The 20,888-nt window shown below is 45.4% G+C and overlaps 3 protein-coding genes across 8 annotated transcripts; 2 read left to right on the top strand and 1 right to left on the bottom strand.

The window, feature by feature from the left end:
- Positions 1-276: 276 nt before the first annotated feature.
- On the bottom strand, positions 277-6,123 carry LOC120452874 (neutral ceramidase). 3 transcript variants are annotated; one of them, XM_039637321.1, is made up of 6 exons: positions 6,045-6,123; positions 2,934-3,088; positions 2,553-2,876; positions 1,626-2,492; positions 718-1,328; positions 277-656 (listed from the first exon to the last, which is right to left on the bottom strand). In XM_039637321.1, the coding sequence occupies exons 2-6, from the start codon at positions 3,060-3,062 to the stop codon at positions 473-475; spliced, it is 2,115 nt and encodes a 704-aa protein (XP_039493255.1). In that variant the 5' UTR covers positions 3,063-3,088; positions 6,045-6,123; the 3' UTR covers positions 277-472. The 3 variants fall into 3 exon arrangements, with proteins under 3 accessions (XP_039493255.1, XP_039493256.1, XP_039493257.1); XM_039637322.2 differs by lacking the exon at positions 6,045-6,123 and adding an exon at positions 5,051-5,388; XM_039637323.2 differs by lacking the exon at positions 6,045-6,123 and adding an exon at positions 5,055-5,388.
- Positions 6,124-6,517: 394 nt separating this feature from the next.
- LOC120453018 (STAM-binding protein-like A) lies at positions 6,518-9,455 on the top strand. Of its 2 annotated transcripts, XM_039637535.2 has the most exons (6): positions 6,520-6,664; positions 6,738-6,999; positions 7,110-7,661; positions 8,161-8,476; positions 8,537-8,649; positions 8,714-9,455. In XM_039637535.2, the coding sequence occupies exons 2-6, from the start codon at positions 6,884-6,886 to the stop codon at positions 8,877-8,879; spliced, it is 1,263 nt and encodes a 420-aa protein (XP_039493469.1). In that variant the 5' UTR covers positions 6,520-6,664; positions 6,738-6,883; the 3' UTR covers positions 8,880-9,455. The 2 variants fall into 2 exon arrangements, with proteins under 2 accessions (XP_039493470.1, XP_039493469.1); XM_039637536.2 differs by having other exon boundaries at positions 6,518-6,999.
- A 788-nt stretch (positions 9,456-10,243) lies between these two features.
- Positions 10,244-20,727, top strand: LOC120451963 (calcium-binding mitochondrial carrier protein Aralar1). Of its 3 annotated transcripts, none has more exons than XM_039635987.2 (10): positions 10,244-10,324; positions 16,208-16,360; positions 16,938-17,100; positions 17,173-17,264; positions 17,329-17,523; positions 17,587-17,810; positions 18,747-18,913; positions 18,982-19,100; positions 19,161-19,770; positions 19,831-20,727. In XM_039635987.2, exons 1-10 carry the CDS (start codon positions 10,259-10,261, stop codon positions 20,127-20,129), a joined length of 2,088 nt encoding a protein of 695 aa, XP_039491921.1. In that variant the 5' UTR covers positions 10,244-10,258; the 3' UTR covers positions 20,130-20,727. The 3 variants fall into 3 exon arrangements, with proteins under 3 accessions (XP_039491921.1, XP_039491923.1, XP_039491922.1); XM_039635989.2 differs by lacking the exon at positions 10,244-10,324 and adding an exon at positions 12,206-12,562; XM_039635988.2 differs by lacking the exon at positions 10,244-10,324 and adding an exon at positions 15,717-15,897.
- Positions 20,728-20,888: the final 161 nt, after the last annotated feature.

The following is a 20,888-nucleotide window of genomic DNA, read 5'->3' as shown; positions in this document are numbered from 1 at the left end:
GTTGCCGCCTCGAATATAGATAAATACCGACTTCCAGAAAGAGCGCGAACTGGAAATTTCAGAGAGAAAGAGAGTATTTTACACTGAATCGAATACAGATGCGCTCTGTGTAAAATACACAGATACATTCTACATAAAGTACGCATTTTGGATTCCATTCGAACAGCTGTTTGTGGATCGTGTACGGTGGCGGGCAATTTGAATTGTAAAGCTTCAAAATATGAAGGTTTAATGCTACTACAACATCCATTTTATATCAAATTAAAAACATTTTGCTTAGTTTCAACATAATTTGGCATCCTTTTTATTCGCGTACGCAAAAATAAAGCTTTTCCCTCGTCACTTACAAATGGTAAATAAATACATGGATTCAGTGTTGGTTTTTCTTTCTCTTTCTCTTTCTGATGGGCCCGACAGCAGTCGTCTCTGGCCAGGAATATGCATAAAATCACTCCACGTGGATATCCCTATCCTAGTCCTCCTTAACGGTGAAGGAGTGCGTGAGTCCCTCGTAGGGATACTTGCCGCCCAGGATGTACTTGTACTCCCCGGAATGCCGGATGCGATATTCACCGGGCAGAGTCTGCGGACTGATGTCCCAGTAGATTTCCATCTCGCTGAAGCCCAGGATCGTATTGGTTCGGTGCCAGACCATTCTGAAAATAAACCATTTCAATTAGGTATGAAAATTTGTGAGGTTTAGCTGGCGGTTCCTACTTGGTCTCCCAACTGGCATCCGTGTAGGCGACCTTCCAGCGATCCTCGTTGATCTTGCGCTCGATGGTGAAGTAGGTTTTCTCGGTGAAGAGGTTGTTGCGCGGATTTCCGGATATGTAGGTGACCTTCACCGTCTCATTGATGCCGTACTCCTTGTTGGGCTGCGACTTCACGTAGCCAAAGTCCGTGTTTATGGGATGTCCGTCGAAGAGCACGCCGGTGTTCAGCGATAGCATCACATCATTCATGTACGGCGGACTTGGACCCGCATCAACGGTCTCATTCCGCATCAGCGCCTTTGTCAGCCGCTCGAAGACGTCCATGTAGATGGAGTGCGTGTGCGGACCGAAGATCGTGGAGGCGGCCTCGTAACGCTGCGCCTGGTACTCCTCCGGAGTCACCGTGTAACTGGTGTATATGTTGGTCAGTCCGGCGATGATCACCTCGGTGTCGATGCCGCCGACGGCGGAGGCAGCTGCTCGAATCTGGTTCCGCAGTCGTCGTCCTGCCATCGTGGTGAACTCGCAGGGCACGGCGGCAATGATCACATCGCCGATCTTCAGCAGCTGATCCGAGACAATCTTTGGCTGCCACTCGTAGGGAAAGGTGGCCTAAGAGGTGGATGATGTACTTGTTAGATATGCGTTAAGTGCACTTGGATCTTTAAATAATTAAACAGAGATCTTATAACCTGGTTTCAAGCTACGTTACCTTGATTTTTACGACCTGACAACTAATTACCCCATTTAAGTGTGAATCATAAAAATGAATATGAATACATAGATGTATGTATTCTACTAGAAACAAAGAAGAATAAAGTTGCTGCATACCTTTGGGCAACTTAGCAAATTCTTATAGCAGAAGACTTTCTTCTTAATTAATAGTAATAGGATAATGGAGGCACTCACCCTGCCGGTGGCCAGGAGAATGGGCTTGGGCTCGTGGCACTTGATGTCCTCCTGCGTGGGAGCGGCGATGAAGTCGCGCACAAAGTTCCACATGGGGTTGTCCGTGGTGGTTCCCTGCTCGAAGCTGAAGGCTCCAGGACCATCGGTGGTGCCAGCAGCGAAACTGTAGCCCATGGCCGGCTGACAACCCCTGACCTTGTCCACCTTCCTGCTCAGCGGATTGTAGGTGCTGCCATTGTAGTTGGGCATGTCCACGAACTGGTGGATGAACCTCACGTCGCCAGTGACCTCCCGCGCCGTGGACTCCTGGCTCTGTTCGTTGAGCAGCCCGAGAGCAGCGTCCGCCAAGCGCTGGCCCAAGATCTGGGTGCTCTCGAACATATCCTTGCCGGGACCGGAGGCAAAGCAATCTCCCTCGCCGGTGGGACAGCGTGAGGTCAGCAGATCGCACTCATTGCCGGAAATGGAGCACTTGGGACCCATTATGTTGGGCGACACATCGCCAAGGTTGGACGAACAGAAGGCGCCCACGAATTTGCCCTTGCCGGGCATCTTATTCGGATTGTACTCCTTTTCCAGGAGCAGGGCAGCGTAGCCCACATTGTCGCTGGTCACCAGTCGGTTGGTGTTGTTCATGGAGGTGGCATGCACCGCATACCAGTTGAAGGCGCCCAGCAGATTGTTCTCCAGGTCCACGAATCGCAACTGGGTCAGTGTCTTGTCCGTATCGTGCTCGTATTGGGCGCGCTCCTCGGCGGGATTCCTCAGGTAGGATGTGGGCGAGCGATTGATGTTCACATTGAGCACCGTAGTTTTGGACAGCAGGATGCGACCATCCACCAGGTTGTCCGTCGCCCTCTTGATGCACTGCAATATAAATTGAATTAGTTAGCTGCTCTACAGGTTGAGCTGAAAGTTGAAACCCACCAAATACAGTCCCTGAGCCATCACCTCGAAGGTCTGCGGCACAAAGCCCAGAATGGAGATGTCGTAGAGCAGGTGCATCAGGAATCCGCCAGGAGCGCCGTGGGTGTGGGTGCCACTGATGGCCACATTGTCGTTGTGGTACAGGTTACCATAACGTGCCTGGAGCCGCTTTATCACCTCCCTCTTCAGTCCGTAGCCCATCATGCCGGCATCCGCACTCACGAATGCCACTCGGTTGCCCTTCTCGTCCTCCACCACAAAAGCGCGGGCAAAGACGCGGGTGTGGATGCCACGACCCACTTGCTTGATGTTGGCGTAGCCCATCTATTGGAGGGGATTGTAGTCTATATCGATTCACTGCAGGAAGAGCCTTATGCTTACGAAGTTGATCTCCACGGGCGGTCCTGTGATATCCGCACGGCCCACGCCCACTTTGTAGGTGGCACTGGCCAGTCCACAGAGGTAACTTATGGCCAGAAAGGCCAGGAAGGCCATCTTGCTGTTGGCCATCGTTGACTGGAGCGCTTAACTTAAATCTGAAAGTATAATAAAAATATAATATTTATATATTTATAATAGAATCTTGTGACTGCACCAAAATAAAAACTAGTTTTTCTAGTTTAATTTAATTTTTGCAGAGCAATTAAAGCGATTTATCTGTCGCTAAATTTCTAACCAACTAACCATGTTCAAAATAGTCACAAATTTTGAACGATCATGTCAAATAGCAATTAGTTTTTAGCTATCACGGTATAATTAAATAATATACACCATGTTTAACCGCATTTTGGGCAATTAAGCTCAAATCCTAGTCAAAAAGTATGAGTATCTGTGCCTTTGCTTAAGTATCTGTAAGTTTGCTTAATTATTAACAGCCTAATAATCAAATTAATGAAGCAGTAAATCAGTTAATTAATAGGTCGTCAAACACATAATTTGTAACATTTAAATGATGAAAGCAGTCATCACCTGACAGTTGGGCAAATGGACAGCTAGACAGCTGGACAGCTGGATCCAATTCGATCCACTTGGCCGTCACCCGTCAATCGGTTATAGATAAAGCGGACAAATGCAAATGCCCCGCGACCGTTAGCAATCGCACTTCGCATGGGGTTGCGATTGCGGCGGGCGTGACCTCCAGCAGACCCACTGACAGCGACAATAACAATAACAATAACGCGTCGAGTAGCAATAACATTAATAATAATCATAATAATAACAATGCAAGCAACCGAATCGCAGTCGAACAAAACAGACATCTCTTATCAGCAGCCGAAGAGCGTCTCCGGAACCGGTTTTTATCAGTTGCGAAAGCGGGCGGCTTCTTCGGCGGCTCAATGGTCAGCGCACAGCAGCGGTCAATGGCATAGAACCGCTGGCTTTAAGTTCGAATTTATACTATTAATAATCAAATTATATTATTATATATAATTTTTATTCTATAGAATAAATCTTCGCAGAACAGCAATGCACAATTTCTATGTAGTACATCTCACTTATATAGATCAATAATACTTTTAGAGTTGTCATATTTATTCTCCGTGTATCGCTGCCTGTTTCTTCCACATTCTGACTAAGCAGATGACCATATGGAGACCATGTGCTACAATAGATACTTCCCATGGTCAACTTAAAACCCAAAGTGGTTGGGGTTTTCCACTCCCGCGCTAGCACCACCCCCTCCATGCCCCTTTCCCGACTTCCTCTTATTTTTACCTCCCGCTTCTGTTTTGTTTTAAACTCCCTGATGAATCGACTTCTTTTGTATGCGCACTGTGTGCCACATAGAACGCTCTGTTCTCCGTGCGGATTGGGATTGCCGCTAAAGGCGTTAAGTAGGAAATCGAGTGGGTAATTGCCGCGCATGTAAAGCAGTGCCAGTGCCAGTGGAGTGGCTCATCCACCTGACCACCAGACCAGACGATCCGATTCCCATTATCCGCAGTACACTTTGCATAATTTACACACCGCGCGGCTGACATTGAAAACGAAAATTAAATAAATATGCTCGGCCATAAAGAGCCGCACTGACTATCAGCTGCAGGGCCATCGCACAAGATACACAGCACAAGATACAAAGATACATAGATACCGATACAAATGGGCCGGTAACCGCGTATCTCGTGCGCGGATTTCGATTTCAGATTCCAGATACTTTTGCAATCGCCTGGAGGCTCGAAAATGTAACGCTCGCCAAAGCAAACAAAAGATAAATTTACAGATACAGATACAGATACAGAGGTGGAGGTGGAAAAGTATCTCTTGGATACGGGCCGCCAAACGCTGATCGCCGGACAAACGCGCCAATTGAGCAAATTACAGAAGATTTCGTTTGATGAGCCTTTTATAAGATGAGTAGGCTGTGCACATGATACACATCTATCTGAGGTTACTTGCACTGATTTTTCGGGAAGCTTGGACTTGTTTTTGAGGGTTATGCAATGTGAACTCCTTTTTGTTTTTCAGCCTGACCCTGGCTTACTAGCTACAGCACTCACATACACTGTTCGATATCGGTGGGGACTTCAATTGCTGGCGTTATGTGTGCTCTGCGCTTATCACACGCTCGTTATCTGCCCAATTAATGGATAATGTGCTGCATTTGCAGTTGCACTTTTGGCGCTTGTCGATGCCAAGAGCCGATTTCAAAACACGCTGGGCCCCCCACTTTTTCGATTTATTTGTCTTTCCACGAACGCGACAGTTTGTTTTTTGGTTTTTTATGTGATTTTTTCGAACCCCTTCCCCACCAAAACGAAACTATCTCGAACTAAAAACCGATCCGTGGGTTTGGCTCGTCGCCTTGTTTGCGCCCAAGTTGGCACTCGACTGATCGCAACGAGCCCACCATTTCGGCTGGAAGCCAAGCCGCGCTCGATCTCAATCCGAACCTGAGTCGGGAACGGGAACTTCGGCTCTCGGCGCTTCAATCTGTGAATGGGTTTTCGGCTCTTTGGCCTCTCTACTTTATTTTTGGGCGCTATGTGGGCGCAGTAGCCATCAATCCATCAGTTAGTCAGTCAGTCAGTCATACAAATCCATGTTTGATGGGTATTGCAAACGATATATCATATAGAGCGTGCTTTAACTATGATTAAAAAATGTTAGGATATAGATATAGATTCAAGATACAGATATAAACTTCATGTCTGCATAGAAACTATAACTAATTTTACTGACTGATAATAGTAGCTCTTTGCAAATTTCACTTAGTTCACTTAGTATTAATCCTATTGATAGTTCCCCCCATTTCTCTACCTGTACTCTTGGTTTTGCCCGCTGGGCATGCTTTAAATAATCCGCAGATAGCTTATCATATCGTTAGTTTCCGCAGATCGGGAGTACGAGATTGGGCCACTTGGTGCTAATACCCTTGGGTAAACAAGTGCGCACTTTGACTCCAGCAAACCAGAGAGTTTCGCACTCCAAGTTTCCAATATTTAAACATATAATTGGTATATGGTATAGGGTTTACTTTGAAATTGAACTCACCCCAGAAACAAGTTTACTGCCGACTTCTTTCGGGTTCAACCCACGCGCCACTACTGAATGGGCACCCAATAGATCTTTTACGATCGATCCAACTGAGGGGTCTTTAAAATAAGCAATTGATAAGGTTCAACTATCGCTTCACTTTGAGTATATTGCCCAGATTAGCCGTGTTTTATTTTCTGCGATACGGATTAAGTACGTGCAATTGGAAGCGGAATATACGGTTCGCTTTCTGGCATCCAAATTTGCAACGTACTCTTAGATGGCAATAATCTTATATCAACTTTTAGCTCCTTTAGCACTATGTCACCTCCAAGCCTAACAAACTTATGTGATAATGTGCTTTCACTTAATTTTTAACCACTACTATTAAATCAATACTTATGGTAATTATTTTATTTTCAATAAAATAAGTGTATAGCCTTTGTTTCAGATAGCTATTTTAATGGCAGATATACATTCACATTTATAAATCGTAGCGACAAAACACTCAAAACAGCAATAAATTCAAAAAGTAACGTTCGTTTTGAAAACCGATATTTCTTTCCTTACAACTAGCATCGATTGGTATCGATAAGTAGTCGATGACCCGTCGTGGTCTATCGCACACAGCTGACTGCGTAAGTGAACAGCTGTTTCCAGCTTTTTCAGAGGACGCCCTGCGTAATTATGAGTAATTCTCCACGCAAGAAGATTGCGGAATAGCAAATAATTGACAGCCACGAGTGCGTCCAATCCGCACGAGCATCAACCCAAGACAATAGCCAAAGGACTGCCAGGCAGCACGGCAGTGGAAAGAACGAGAAAGAGCTGGAACTTCGGGAGGAGCAAGTGAAACCATGTCGAAGGCTGTGAATAACATGAGCATGGGCGACGTGGAGCCGCAGGAGCGGATGAAGCACCTGTCGCACTGCGGCAACCTGATCGAGGTGGACAAGAACATGCCAGTCACGCGGTGAGTCCTTCGCTTCCATGGCCCAAGGTTTCCTGCCAAGGCTGTGACCTTGGTTGGCCAAGGACTTGTGGGCTCTCAGTTCCACACACACTCAGCCCATGTCCTTGCAGGTACTACCGCTCTGGCACCGAGATGCTGCGCATGGCCAATGTTTACCTGCGGGAGGGCAACCACGAGAACGCCTTCATCCTGTACTTGCGCTACATGACCCTCTTCATCGAGAAGATCCGCCAGCACCCGGATTACGGCAGCGTCAAGGCCGAGGTGCGGGATATCAACAGGAAGATTAAGGACGAAATTATGCCCACAACGGAGAAACTGAGGGCCAAGCTACTAACGCACTACCAACGGGAGTACGAGCAGTTCCTGGCCAGCAAGGAGGCGGAACGGGTCAAGGAGCTGGAGCGCGAACGGGAGCGGGAAAGGGAACGTCAGCGGCAGAAGGAAAAAGAGAAGGCAGGCTCAAGCGCCATTCCATCGCTCATTCCGGCCAATTTGCATGTGCTCATCGACGAGGGCAACCAGCCATCGGCTCCGGACCTGGGCCTGCTTGACCAGGTGGTCTACCCCAATGACTTTCCCACGGGCGCCAATCGCAGCCTGCCGGGCTCCGGACTCCTGCTGCCCGCTGCCAGCGAAGCAGCCGCCGATAAGACAGCCAAGTGAGATTCCACCATAGACTTTAGATTAGGCATTTTTAGGAAAAGTGAACGAATCTAGAAACCTGATCAGTAGTGCAGTGTACAATCTTCTCCTTGTACTCTGAACTAAATTCTGATTGGCAAATGCACAGTGTTAGTTTACTGTTTACTCGTAACCACCGCAGGGTTCCAATTCATGATAGCTTTATGAAATGCGTTGGCCTCATTCGAGGTTTGAAATTGGAAACCCAAACAAACATTAGGCGTAGGCTTGCTTATCGAACCATCGTAAGCAATAAACCGATCCCCAGTTTGATTAAACTTGATAAGAAAACTGATAGTTCACTTAACTTGATTGTTTCCTCAAGCAGTTTATCTGCGTTATCTGAATTACTTTATAATTGTAGTACTCATGTTAATTGAAAAGCTATGAAAATCAAAAACTTTAGTTTAGGACTACGGTGTGCTATATATAATTAAGCAAAAATGATTACTATTTTTAAAATATCTTTATTTTTAGCGCCAAGCCGAGCTTCGATCGCAACCAGAAGCCATCTTACAACCGCACAGATTCTCTGCTGGCTGGCTCCTTGCGCCTTGTTCACGTGCCCGGTGACACAATGGAGGTCTTTCTGAAGCTGGCGCTTGCCAACACCTCGAAGAACATCGAGACATGCGGCGTACTGGCTGGTCATCTGTCCCAGAACCAGCTGTACATCACTCACATCATCACGCCGCAACAGCAAGGCACTCCGGACAGCTGCAACACGATGCACGAGGAGCAGATATTCGATGTGCAGGACCAGATGCAGCTGATAACGCTGGGATGGATTCATGTGGGCACCGAATTCTTAGTTTTATAACGTTTTATATTGAAGAATAACCTTCTTCCCCAGACTCATCCCACCCAGACGGCGTTTTTGTCCTCCGTTGACCTGCATACGCACTGCTCCTATCAGATTATGATGCCCGAAGCCTTGGCCATTGTGTGCGCGCCTAAGTACAACACGTGAGTCCCATGAGTCAACGTAGACAACACCTGATTATCTGGTATCCATATCTTTCGCTTGCAGCACTGGTTTCTTTATACTCACGCCACATTACGGTCTGGACTACATAGCCCAGTGTCGGCAGTCGGGCTTTCATCCGCATCCTAATGACCCGCCGCTCTTCATGGAGGCGCAGCACATCCGAATGGATAACCAGGCCAAGATCAAGGTCATCGATCTGCGGAGATAGTCACGCAAAAGCACCGACTCATCAGATCTAGCAATAGCTCCAGTTTCGGGTGTCAAACAGTGATTAACCATGGAAATTACAGAGATTTAGGCAGATAGAGAGAACAACTATTTTCGGCAAACAGAGAGAAATGTATTTTTGCAAGCTGTTGATCCCGAGGATCGTCCATACACACCACTTAAAGCACTCGGCGGCATTTGTTGTTGTTTATTGCGTTCCAGCCTCTTGGTTCGTTGCATTCTTTCACTTAAGAACCCCTAATGTGATTTTCAATTGTGGCTTACCCTTGCGTTCGTTACTATCTATTAAATATAACTAATATGTTAGGCTATTGTCGGCGAATCCCCGGCATTCTCACACACTGGCACACACACCCACACACACACACACATGCAGCTTACTGTGCAAACTATTCGGGGCGCTCCAAAAAGGAGTGGTGTCCTTCTACGGCTTACTACTTGCAATAACCTGTTGTTCAAAGACGAATCATCATTAAATGCTATTATTAAACTGTGCATGCTTACCTATTGTACTAAACTGAATAAATATTTATGACTACTGGTTTATGGCTGCCCATATTGATCAGTTTTATTGACTTTTGCTAGCAAGCCAAGATTAAGTAGGGAGGTAAATTGGAAAAAGTCTGGTAATCAACTTTTATTAATTAATAAAAGATTTCCAGCTGTTTGCTACTTTAAATTTAAAATCGTATATATTATCCTTAACGCTCTTTTTGAATATGGAAAACCTGACCGCAAGGTGGCGCTCTGATTATCCAACCAACAGCACAGCTGCGCTGAATTTCCCTGAATAAAGTTTTGCATTTTCCGCTGCAAATGAAAAGCATAAATTCTTATGGGGAATAATAATTTATTAATACATTAACTATGAACTAAATTTCATAATAAAAAATAAAAGAGTTTCCCCTACCGCATACTATTATTTTCACAGAACATAAGGGTGGGAAAGTTACATTTCCCTCTCGGCTGCTAACATTTCCCAGCGCAACCACCGTTTGGACCCCTGTTAGCCAATGTTTTCCATGTTGTCATCCAGTTTAGCGCGTTTTCTCGTCTGGCACGGTCCTGTTTTCCGCGGTGTTCCCAGTGCAGCAGCTGTCGCCTCCAACCACCTGGGCGCATTTGAGGAACAGGAACCAATATCCAATAGCTACAGCCAAGTGCAAAACTAAGTGGCAGTGAATCGAATTGGCCGCGAAATTAAACGCGGAATTAAGTGCGTAAAAATCGATAAGAGAAGCATTCCTTGTGCACCGCCCACCTAGTGACCACCTGGTGGAATCTACTCCTGCTACTCCCTGCTGGGTTCGCCGAAGCCAAAAGTCGGAGCAGTTAAAGCCACCCGCTGAGCCGCTGATAATGCCAATGCACATACCGTTTCCGTTTAATTGGATACCCACTCTGCCAGTCGTCCGATGCCAAGAAGTAAGTGCACTCGCGGAGCTCAGCCTTTGTCTTCCGCCGAGGCCCCTCACCACCACCCTCCCCTCAAGTGGGCGCCAGTTTGCGCTTTAATTACCAGAGCCACCGCCCAACCCCACTTGGCCACCCAGCCAGTGGTGGCGGATTAGGTGCTCGGATCTAAAAATAAGTGCGGCTGGAGGAGGAATGAAAAGAGCAAAAGTGCCGACGGACGGAAATAAAAACACGCTGAATCGGAGGATTATAACTTAGCCTTCCGCAGAACACACGCTCAAATGACATACTCAATTTCATATTAAATCAATGGGTAATTTGAAAGGCAGTGTATAAGATCTTCGGCATGATGACACTTTTAGTAACTTGTTCCTGCTAAGTTAAATTCTTATTCGTAATACACGTTGTATCTTAATTGCTTTGTAAGTGCTTTCCGCCCAACAAAAACAGATTACTCCACTCAAAGATTTGAAAGCAAAGCAGTAGAGAAGTGAAAAGGATACGGGGTTAAAGGGTTCTTCAGCAACGATAACAGACAGCTACAAATGAACACACCTACTATCCATCACTCTTAATCAGAAAACTATAAATTAGTGACATTCAATGCGCTGTTAAGGTTCAGGACTCCTTGTGAGTGAGTGAGTGGCAATGCGGAAGTGGAGGTCCTTTGGCTGCGCTGGTATGTGAGTGCTCACAGACACAAGCTGGTGCCTGTCGTGCCACAAAAAGGACACCCGAGTTGGGCTGACATTTGGCTAACCTTCATAACAAAAATGTCTGCCGATTCGTGCAGCTTGCTGCTCATAACTGCCGCTGTCGTAATTGTTCATTTTATTCAACAACAATAACTCCGCCTTCAGAAATAATTTGTAGGATGGTTCGGCCTTGCTGAAATTCTTGACGAGAGCTGCTGACGTTCCCCAGAATGACACAATAATAACACAATTTTCTCGCCCGCCTGGCTATTTTTATACCCGCCCAAAACACGCTTCATTCACGTGCCCTCCGCAGATGGCCAACGATGCGTATACGCAATGTCTCGTATCTCGCGCTATCTTTTCTCCCTTTCACCCCACGAAATTACCTTTCTCTTTCGCTCGTTTCGGTGTGTTATTTCGCACAGCACGTGTTTACATTGTAAACAGAGAAACTCGAGCAGCTGTGAATGAGTGCAACCGAATTTAAGAACATTTCCACAACGAGAAATCGTCAACCACTTGGCACGCTCGAAAATGGCGACCTTGCCAGCCATGCATGTGAATGAACAGCGGGGGTCACGCGAATAGCAGTTCGAATATGCAAACTTATTAAAGGACTTGTCCGTACTGTCCGTATATATATGGTCCGACTTACAGAAAGTTCGAACTTGCTATGATAAGTATATATAGTATTAATATTAAATCCCTGACAACTTGGCCCTGATTGTTCGAGATGCGATGAGGATACACAGAGCCAATGGTCGCACCTTGAGGCCACTTAGAACGAAATTACTTCCGTGAACACATTGCAGCCACGATTCGCACTGCACTTTTCTATTATCAAAAGTGTTTTTGTTTGGCCCACATCATACCACCACCCTGATTAGACCCCTTCTTATGAATAGTAGTTGTAATAGTTGCACAGATGCCATTGTTAATTGGGGAACTGCAGTGCAATGAAACTGCAGTGCAGAAAGAGCACCGCCCGGGCAATAAACAATAACAAACTGAAATGAGAATCAGAATTAATATGAATCTGAATCTGAAATGGAAGTGGAAATGCAATCGCCGAGGGGTTCTCTTTCATTTATTATTTTTTTGCGGCTCTCTCGCAGTGGCAAAAGTTACTGAAAGCGGGAAAAGCTCTCGCTTCTATAATTCCGACAGTTCAGAATGGAAAAGCAGCGCGACGCCAGCGGATGACAGCCGAGAAAATCGCGCGCGTCCCTCAGATATCAGAAAAATCACAAGTTGGCAATAAATATATCCGGTTCGGGCATTGGAAATATATTATTTATTCCTTGCATACACCAGAATTCCTAACTAGCAAAGCCTTAAAGTATTGAATACAGCACAAAGACTCGCGAGTGACCATCAAAAACATATTTAACTAATAGTTAAATCGAAGACTTAGCCCAAGTTTCCGATAAACGAACACTCAAGAAGATAACGCGAACGTGGCTGGAGTTCACAAAGACTCAAAGACTTGGATTGTGTTCATACGTATAAGTGAATAAGTGAATAAGTGAATATGCACGATAAGGATGAGGTAACGTTCCGTCAGGAAACTAATTAACTATTGATCTGATAACTGACCAAAGGCGGAAGTGCCGCGCACCAGACTAATTAATATCAATAAGGAACGATAGAGCGCATTACGACATAGTCGAAAGATAAACGATAAATACTGGATATCTCAGGAAAGCTCGCAGGCAAAACAATTATATAAAGAAATAAAACAATATCATTTGAGAGCTTTCCGAGCATCCAGCGAATCACCTTCAATCCCACGGATTTGTGGCCAGGTTTTCTCCGCTCACGACTTTGGAAAAGTCACCGCCTTCTCAGGTCGAGATTCTCCGCTTCTCCGCTTCTCAGTTTGCAGTCACCGATCGCTCCAGCCCCTCAGTTCTACATGGTATCTATACATTTGCATAGTTCTCTCGCATTTGCTGTCGTCAATTAGCCAGCTGACTGTGGTCCCATGGCTCACGCTGCGTATACGTAATGGGCCAGTGGTGCAGCTGTTGCTGAATATTCCCATTATAGCACCCTCCAACCGAAAATTGTCGAATTCGGTTAGTTGGACGACAAACTTAACTACTGTATGCCAATATTACAAATGTCTGTTTGCTTTGGGTGGAATTTCTCGAGCTTCCAGTGGCTCATTTCCCTGTATGACTTCAGTTGGGAGGGGGTGGCTGAAGTAATCCCATCCGAGCACAGAAACAACCACAACCACAGCGATAATGAACAGCCGGTTTGACCTTGACGGAAATTGCAAACAAAAACAAAAGTTTGCAGCTCGCGCAACAAATTTCCATGGCACCAACAGAGAAAAAAATTAACGAGCAATTAATTGGGCATTTTTCACTATTGAAGTTAAATAGATTTGATTTTCGAAAAGGTAAACTGCAAAAGTAGAATGTAATAATGATATTTTAGGCTATAAAATGTGGTAAAGGGAAATATTTTCCAGTTTTCTCTGTGTCCATCGATGCAGCTACAATGATATAGTAACAGTGACATGCACGTGCCACTAGCTGCTGGCAAAATAACAAGCGGGGAAAATCTGGGAAAACCGGTGGAAAAGCGACCTGTGCCTGCAACCTTTGACTTGGTCTACGGACGACCGTGGCCAAGAAGAACTCATTATGCAAATGCAACAAAGCAGAAGTCATGTAGAGGGGTGGACAAGCAAGGGGAGAGGGGGAATACAAAACCGAGCAAACAAACAAACAAATCGCTTCTGTCTGCCGTCACACGGGGCGTATGTGTAACATTTTCCGCTTGTTTGCGCTGCCCGAATAAAAAGGGGATAAAAAGCAGCTTCTGCCGGGCATGAATATATAAAACAGCATTCAAGTACATTTGGGGATTCACAAGTTCAGTCTGCAGTGGCAACAAATTGAATCGGGGTTTTAAGCGGAACTTTCCTTGATTTCGATTATTTCACGCCCAGTGAATCTGTCAAAAGTCAATGGCTTCATATGAATTTCAGAATATACCACTGAATTGCTATGAAAATATTCAATTTGTAGGGATATTCTGAAAAAGGAAAATGTATAAATTTATATTTCAAATAGCGAATCATTTGCAATCGCAACAGGGTAAATGAATAAACAATACGCCTCAATAAGCAGTCGCATTGCAAACATTGCCACTTAATTACTTTCAGTTGAAATGAAAGTTTATACATACATCCCGGCTTTAATATGAATTATACATCCTCATCAAGGGAACAATTCAATTTTCGTATTTTTGCTGCTTCCCATGAATTCTTGATGGCATCGCATTGTGCAGCAAATTGCCGGCAAACGAATTCATTTATTGCCACCGCCAATCGATTCGCAAAGGTCAATACGACACTTTGACGGATCAGACAGACTACTACAAACAAAAGAGGGGGGGTGGGGATAAAACCCCATCCAATAAATCCAATTTCCACTACACAAAACCTCAAAAACAGTGGAGCAAAAAAGAGGTAGCCAAAGTGAAAGTATCTAGCTATGTATGAATAGTTATGCATGCAGTAAAGCATTATAGATAACTAGTCTTATATATTTTTTGATTATTACCTTGGAAAAGCTTGTTAGCTACCCATTTTTTCCAGTAATCGCATGTAATCAGAACACGTCATTAGGGAATCCTTGCCGTTATAATCCATTTTAATCAGAAGCTATCTGAAATTGATGGCACATCAATCAATGTTGCCGTGTTCCCCATGGTATTTAACTCCAATCAACCAGCCAGTTCTGAATTTGGCTCCACATTTCCGTATCTTCAAGTCGGGGGCTCCATAAATGCCGTTGTGTTTTCGCTGATTTTATTATGAAATCTGCTTTTGTTTTTCGCAATTCTCTGGCACAAACAAGCGCATCTGCAGATGTGAGGGACCCCCACAAAAAAAAAAAAAGAAAAACAGAGAGAATTGTTGTTGGGAAAATGACAATTTCATCGCGTGCTAATCGTATTACGTCAATGAGTCAATTGATAAATGCTAGGTAATCGAATTCGAATCGCACGTATGTATTGTCATCGAAGTTGAACTTGTTGTTGACGGAGCTGCTGACCTTTAGGTGATTACTCAGGCGGAATTGCAGCGAGAGCGAGTAAACAAGTGGCAGAGCAATGAGACAGGGTATTGGATATTCGACTATCGGCTACCCGGTACTCAGTACTCGTAGGGGATGTATATGCAAATGATTGCGATTACTACTTTGTGCACAGTTGCTCCACAAAGTCTTATCAGTTCAAACAAGCTGTGTAATACTACTTAAAAATAGTTACCTTTAAATATTATTAATCTATTAATATGACAAGTCAAGTGTCTTTAGTAACTAATCAATTTTTCCAAGTACTTCACTTAGAAGAAACAGTTTTAATTAGTATTTAAAATATTATATATTATTGCCTGAAATTTGCTATTAAATCGAAGTACCTTATTAAAATATTCCCTTAAATAAATATTTTTATATTTAATCACTTTTTTTTTACATAAGAAAATGACATTAAAGGAACACAGAACATATAACCCCACCCGCTCTTAGAGTAATGATCATAAGAGAGTCGCCACAAACATAAGAGAGAGCTAATTGACATTGAAATGAGCGGAAAATAAGAGTAAGAGTTCGGTTAATGAGAAATTCTCCCCAGCGGGCTTCCGTTCGTGTGGCGATTCTGCGCTCGTCAGTGCGCTCCACTCGCAGTTAATCGCGGAACGGGGACGAGGTGGTGTCGACTCGGGCGGTTTGGATTAGATCGGCTTGCATTGATGAGCTAATTGGACGCGGCAATTGCTCGCGGAAAGAACACTGAAACTGAAAACACGGAAGCAGTCACTGCTAAAGAACAGGAATGCCGCTGACCAAGAGTTTGCCAAATGTAAGTTTCGGCTGCGATTCTCGAGCGACTGACACGTGTTGCTTTTGCAATTGAGTTTCAAGCGCAAGAGCGCCGAAAAGAGAGTGCGGCGGTGACAGTGGCGGGTAAAGAAGGGTAGTTCCCGAACTACCCATAAAGATAAACGTATAAATAAATACATATATACAGCAAAAAGCTATATACTTAAGCTAGGAAGAGAAGATTTTCAAGCTAAGCTAGTAGTGGAAACCAATAGAAGAAAACCCCAAGGAAGCTATTCTTACCACAAACTAATCCCCTTTCTCTGCCTTCTTCGCGATTCTCCTTGCAGTCTCCGTCGCTTTTGAAGCGCGCCGGCACCGAAAAGTTGCGAGAGGTGTTCCTGAAGTACGCCTCCATCCAGAAGAATGGCGAGCACTACATGACCAGCGAGGACTTTGTGCGAAAGTTCCTAGGACTCTTCTCGGAATCTGCATTTAATGACGTGAGTACTTAGCCTGCAGTCGGCGGGTCATTGCAAGGTTATTTTGCATAGTCCGTCCGATAAGAAACGGCCATATCTTATCGCCAGATAAGTTCGCCCCGTTGGCGGCGGCACATAGTTGCTTATGAACATAAATCACAGCAATACTAGCCGTACAACTAGCCACTGTGATTCACTGGTTGACCTTGACCCACCCGCAAAGATGTAGTAAACCCATAAACGCATAAACCAAATAACCCGGCAATCACTTGGCTGCCTCGTGTCTGAACGCCAACGTCACAGATTCTATTTTAATGGGTCCGCTTATCAGCTTTATGGTCTGAGAACCGAACTGAACCTGATCGCAGATCGCGGTTCGTAGGTGCCCCCGCAAATGGGAACTGATTCAATCAGGTGCCGAAGTCTGCGGGGGCAGTTTCTTTTACGGCCCCCCGTTTACCTCCCCCTTTGGGAGTAACTACCGGTCTAATGTCCACTCGAAAGAGATTAACCTGTCACTGGATGAAATACTATAGCTAAGTTCTGTAAAGATTTCCCAAGCACTGCATTTGAATAACCAACAAAATATTTCTCATAGGAATCGGTGCGCCTGCTGGCCAACATTGCGGACACCAGCAAGGATGGGCTCATCTCCTTCTCGGAGTTCCAGGCCTTCGAGGGTCTGCTCTGCACCCCAGATGCCCTCTACAGGACCGCTTTCCAGCTGTTCGACCGCAAGGGCAACGGCACTGTTTCCTATGGTAAGAAAATCCTTTAAAGTATGCCACTAAACTATACCACTAAACTATACCACTAAACTATGCACTTTACAGCTGACTTTGCTGATGTCGTACAAAAAACTGAACTGCACTCAAAGATACCTTTTAGCTTAGATGGCCCCTTCATCAAGCGCTACTTTGGTGATGTAAGAGCACTGCAATCTGACGATTATTTAACAAATATACTGTATATACTTACCCGAACTGTAGAAGAAGCAACGCCTTATCAACTATGCTGAGTTCACGCAGCTGCTGCACGACTTTCACGAGGAGCACGCGATGGAGGCCTTCCACAGCAAGGATCCAACTGGCACTGGGTTCATCTCGCCCTTGGACTTCCAGGACATCATAGTTAATGTTAAGCGCCATTTACTGACCCCCGGCGTCAAGGACAATCTAGTTTCGGTAGCTACTGCTGCTCTTGCCCATCTGATTATCCTTCTAAGGATCGTTTTTGCACTCGACTAGGTAACGGAGGGTCACAAAGTGAGCTTCCCGTATTTCATCGCATTTACCTCGCTGCTGAACAACATGGAACTGATCAAACAAGTCTACCTGCACGCCACCGAGGGCAGTCGCACGGATATGATCACCAAGGATCAGATCCTCTACGCCGCCCAGACGATGAGCCAAATCACGCCGCTGGAGATCGACATCCTTTTCCAGCTGGCGGGCGCCGTCCACCAAGCAGGGTGAGTCCATAGACACTACCTTGGGTTCAGTTTTGCCAACTTTGGATTCGAATTAGCAAAAACTAGCATTTTATTTACGTTATTAAGTCAATTTAAGTGACTTATTCATTTGCTAACTAATGTTTTTGTTCTGTTCTATGAAGGAGATACATTTTTTACTTAGCACACCGTTCAAATAATGCATTGCAGTACTTAACAATCTTTACTTTTTCGAGGACTTGTAAAGTGGCAGCTTTCACAGCTATAATTTGATACTAATGTGTTAAAGTAATAGTTTACATTAATATCCTACAAAAATTAAGTTTTCCAAGGCTCTAATGAGAGTGATGATGTTTTCTTAATGAACATTTTTCAGAAGCAATGATCCAACCTCATGTAATTGCTACTTTTCACATAGTTAAGCTTGTAGATCCAAGGTGTTTGTATAGCTGGAATGAAATTATCTGCTGGAAGTGAAAATTTGACTTGGTAGAAAATGAGTTAACTAAATGATATATAAGTATCCAGTTAAAACTAAATTTTATTTATGACCCTGTAGGCAATGTAGTCCGATAGTCTTGTATGAGCAAGTGCATCCTTTAAGGTGGGCGATCATCCCAGGGAAATGCCAAATTATTTGTGTCAAGTCTCGTGCTAATTGTTGCTTGTTTGTATCATTTTCTCTCCGTGTGTTTCTCTTCATTTCTCCTCTTCTCTGCGCTGCACTCGCAATTCTCACTCCCAAAGCTGGTGGAAGCGCAGGAGAAAGATACCTCCAAGTAGGCAAGTGATCTCGTTCTTCCTTGGCCTGATTTCCGCTTTTTGTTCGTTTATAAATCCACTCCCAGAATCCCGCACCCAGAAAACCTAACTCAGTTGGTATCTCTTAGTTTCCCTTTCCTATACATCTTATATGCCAATCGAAACTAATCCGGATTTGATGTTCCCATTATTCAGCCGCATCGACTATAGTGACCTGAGCAACATCGCACCCGAGCACTACACCAAGCATATAACACATCGTCTGGCGGAGATCAAGGCGGTGGAGAGTCCTGCGGACCGATCTGCCTTCATTCAGATCCTGGAGAGCTCCTACCGTTTTACCCTGGGTTCCTTTGCCGGCGGTAAGTTCGAATGCACTACTTTACATCCTCCTAGAAAGGACACCTATTTATATATTATGCACCAATAGCTGTGGGCGCCACCGTGGTCTACCCCATCGATCTAGTCAAGACTCGAATGCAGAACCAGCGCGCGGGTTCCTACATCGGTGAAGTTGCCTACCGAAACTCATGGGACTGCTTCAAAAAGGTATGTCTGATTTGTGATATATTCTGTGAAATGATCTAACCCCAATGCCTTAATTTCCAGGTGGTTCGCCACGAAGGATTCATGGGTCTCTACAGAGGTCTCCTGCCCCAGCTGATGGGCGTGGCCCCCGAGAAAGCCATCAAGCTGACGGTGAATGACTTGGTGAGGGACAAGCTCACCGACAAGAAGGGCAATATTCCCACCTGGGCGGAGGTTCTGGCTGGTGGCTGTGCCGGTGCCTCGCAGGTGGTGTTCACCAATCCCCTGGAGATTGTGAAGATCCGTCTGCAGGTGGCTGGAGAAATCGCAAGTGGGAGCAAGATCCGTGCGTGGTCGGTGGTGCGGGAACTGGGACTCTTCGGACTGTACAAGGGAGCCAGGGCCTGTCTGCTCCGCGATGTGCCATTCTCGGCCATCTACTTCCCGACCTACGCCCACACCAAGGCCATGATGGCCGACAAGGACGGCTACAACCACCCACTCACCCTGCTGGCCGCCGGTGCCATTGCCGGTGTTCCGGCCGCCTCCCTTGTCACGCCCGCCGACGTCATCAAGACCCGCCTCCAGGTGGTGGCCCGATCCGGACAGACCACCTACAACGGCGTCTGGGATGCCACCAAGAAGATCATGGCCGAGGAGGGACCCCGAGCCTTCTGGAAGGGCACAGCCGGTAGGTCAATGCAAACTTCCTCGGTGGATTTATGTTAATTTCTTGCAACCTATAACACAGCTCGAGTGTTCCGATCCTCGCCACAGTTCGGTGTGACCCTGGTGACCTACGAACTGCTGCAGCGCCTCTTCTACGTGGACTTCGGAGGCACCCAGCCCAAGGGATCCGAGGCGCACAAGATCACCACTCCGCTGGAGCAGGCGGCGGCGTCGGTGACCACCGAGAACTTGGACCACATTGGTGGCTACCGGGCGGCAGTTCCTCTTCTGGCGGGAGTGGAGTCCAAGTTCGGGTTGTACCTGCCGCGATTTGGACGCGGAGTAGCCGCTGCCACGCCCTCAACGGCCACGGGATCCTGATTGTACTGGCGCCACCGCCTGCCAAGCGCCACGTAGTCTACGGAATGCAGAAGGGATTGGCGGGATTTGGGGCTCCGGTGGACAGAGATATGGGATATATTTTTTGCTAGGACGCGTTTACACAAACTACACAAACACACACACACAGAAGCACTGAGGATATTTCTAACGAGGATCAGGAGGGAGCAGCGCCGTATCTATAGTACTATTGTATCTGAACTGCAGGGTGCGAAATACTGAGCACCCAGCTCTGAGCAACTGTTTTTACCACACACCCAAACAAACAAGGAAAAAACCAAAAGGAGTGTAATGAAAAGCCCATTTAAGAGTATAGAATATCGATTTTGGCCATGGTGCGTATATATATATATTTAGGCAAGTGTAGAACTGTTTTTGTAAACTTTGTTAACTAGTTTAAAGTCTAGAGCATCAACCAATCACTGAACGTCAACTTTTGCACTCAATGTAACTATTAAAGCGATAAAACCTTTTAATCTTAGTACGAATTTGTTCAAAACAATTATCAAGCAAAGGAAATGCAATGAATGACCTCTTAGCTAATAAAGAATAATTAAATAAAACTCAATGTTTAAAACGATCGAATTGTCTATCTTCGAGGTTTTTGGGTTGGGCACTAAATATTTAAAATGTATTTAAAAATGTTATTTCGTTACCCAGTTCAACAAGGTAATGGCTTCGTCAATCTTTCAAAAACGATTTAGAAAACCAAGTCAAGCCCACTTTCCTACTCCAATTGAA

The sequence above is a fragment of the Drosophila santomea genome, chromosome 3R, assembly GCF_016746245.2.
Source record: "Drosophila santomea strain STO CAGO 1482 chromosome 3R, Prin_Dsan_1.1, whole genome shotgun sequence".
NCBI classification, from domain to species: domain Eukaryota; kingdom Metazoa; phylum Arthropoda; class Insecta; order Diptera; family Drosophilidae; genus Drosophila; species Drosophila santomea.
This window is presented reverse-complemented; position numbering and strand designations above follow the sequence as displayed.

Bases quoted from the DNA above. Each gene is read 5' to 3' on its own strand.
- LOC120453018 (XM_039637536.2), top strand. From the start codon at position 6,884: ATGTCGAAGGCTGTGAATAACATGAGCATGGGCGACGTGGAGCCGCAG. The intron at 7,662-8,160 runs GTGAGATTCCAC...CTTTATTTTTAG, and splicing joins GCCGCCGATAAGACAGCCAA to CGCCAAGCCGAGCTTCGATC. The intron at 8,650-8,713 runs GTGAGTCCCATG...TTTCGCTTGCAG, and splicing joins TGCGCGCCTAAGTACAACAC to CACTGGTTTCTTTATACTCA.
- LOC120452874 (XM_039637321.1), bottom strand. From the start codon at position 3,062: ATGGCCAACAGCAAGATGGCCTTCCTGGCCTTTCTGGCCATAAGTTAC. The intron at 2,877-2,933 runs GTAAGCATAAGG...CCCCTCCAATAG, and splicing joins CGCCCGTGGAGATCAACTTC to ATGGGCTACGCCAACATCAA. The intron at 1,329-1,625 runs GTGAGTGCCTCC...TCCACCTCTTAG, and splicing joins TTCTCCTGGCCACCGGCAGG to GCCACCTTTCCCTACGAGTG.
- LOC120451963 (XM_039635987.2), top strand. From the start codon at position 10,259: ATGCCAATGCACATACCGTTTCCGTTTAATTGGATACCCACTCTGCCA. The intron at 17,265-17,328 runs GTAAGAGCACTG...CCCGAACTGTAG, and splicing joins TCAAGCGCTACTTTGGTGAT to AAGAAGCAACGCCTTATCAA. The intron at 19,771-19,830 runs GTAGGTCAATGC...CCTATAACACAG, and splicing joins CTTCTGGAAGGGCACAGCCG to CTCGAGTGTTCCGATCCTCG.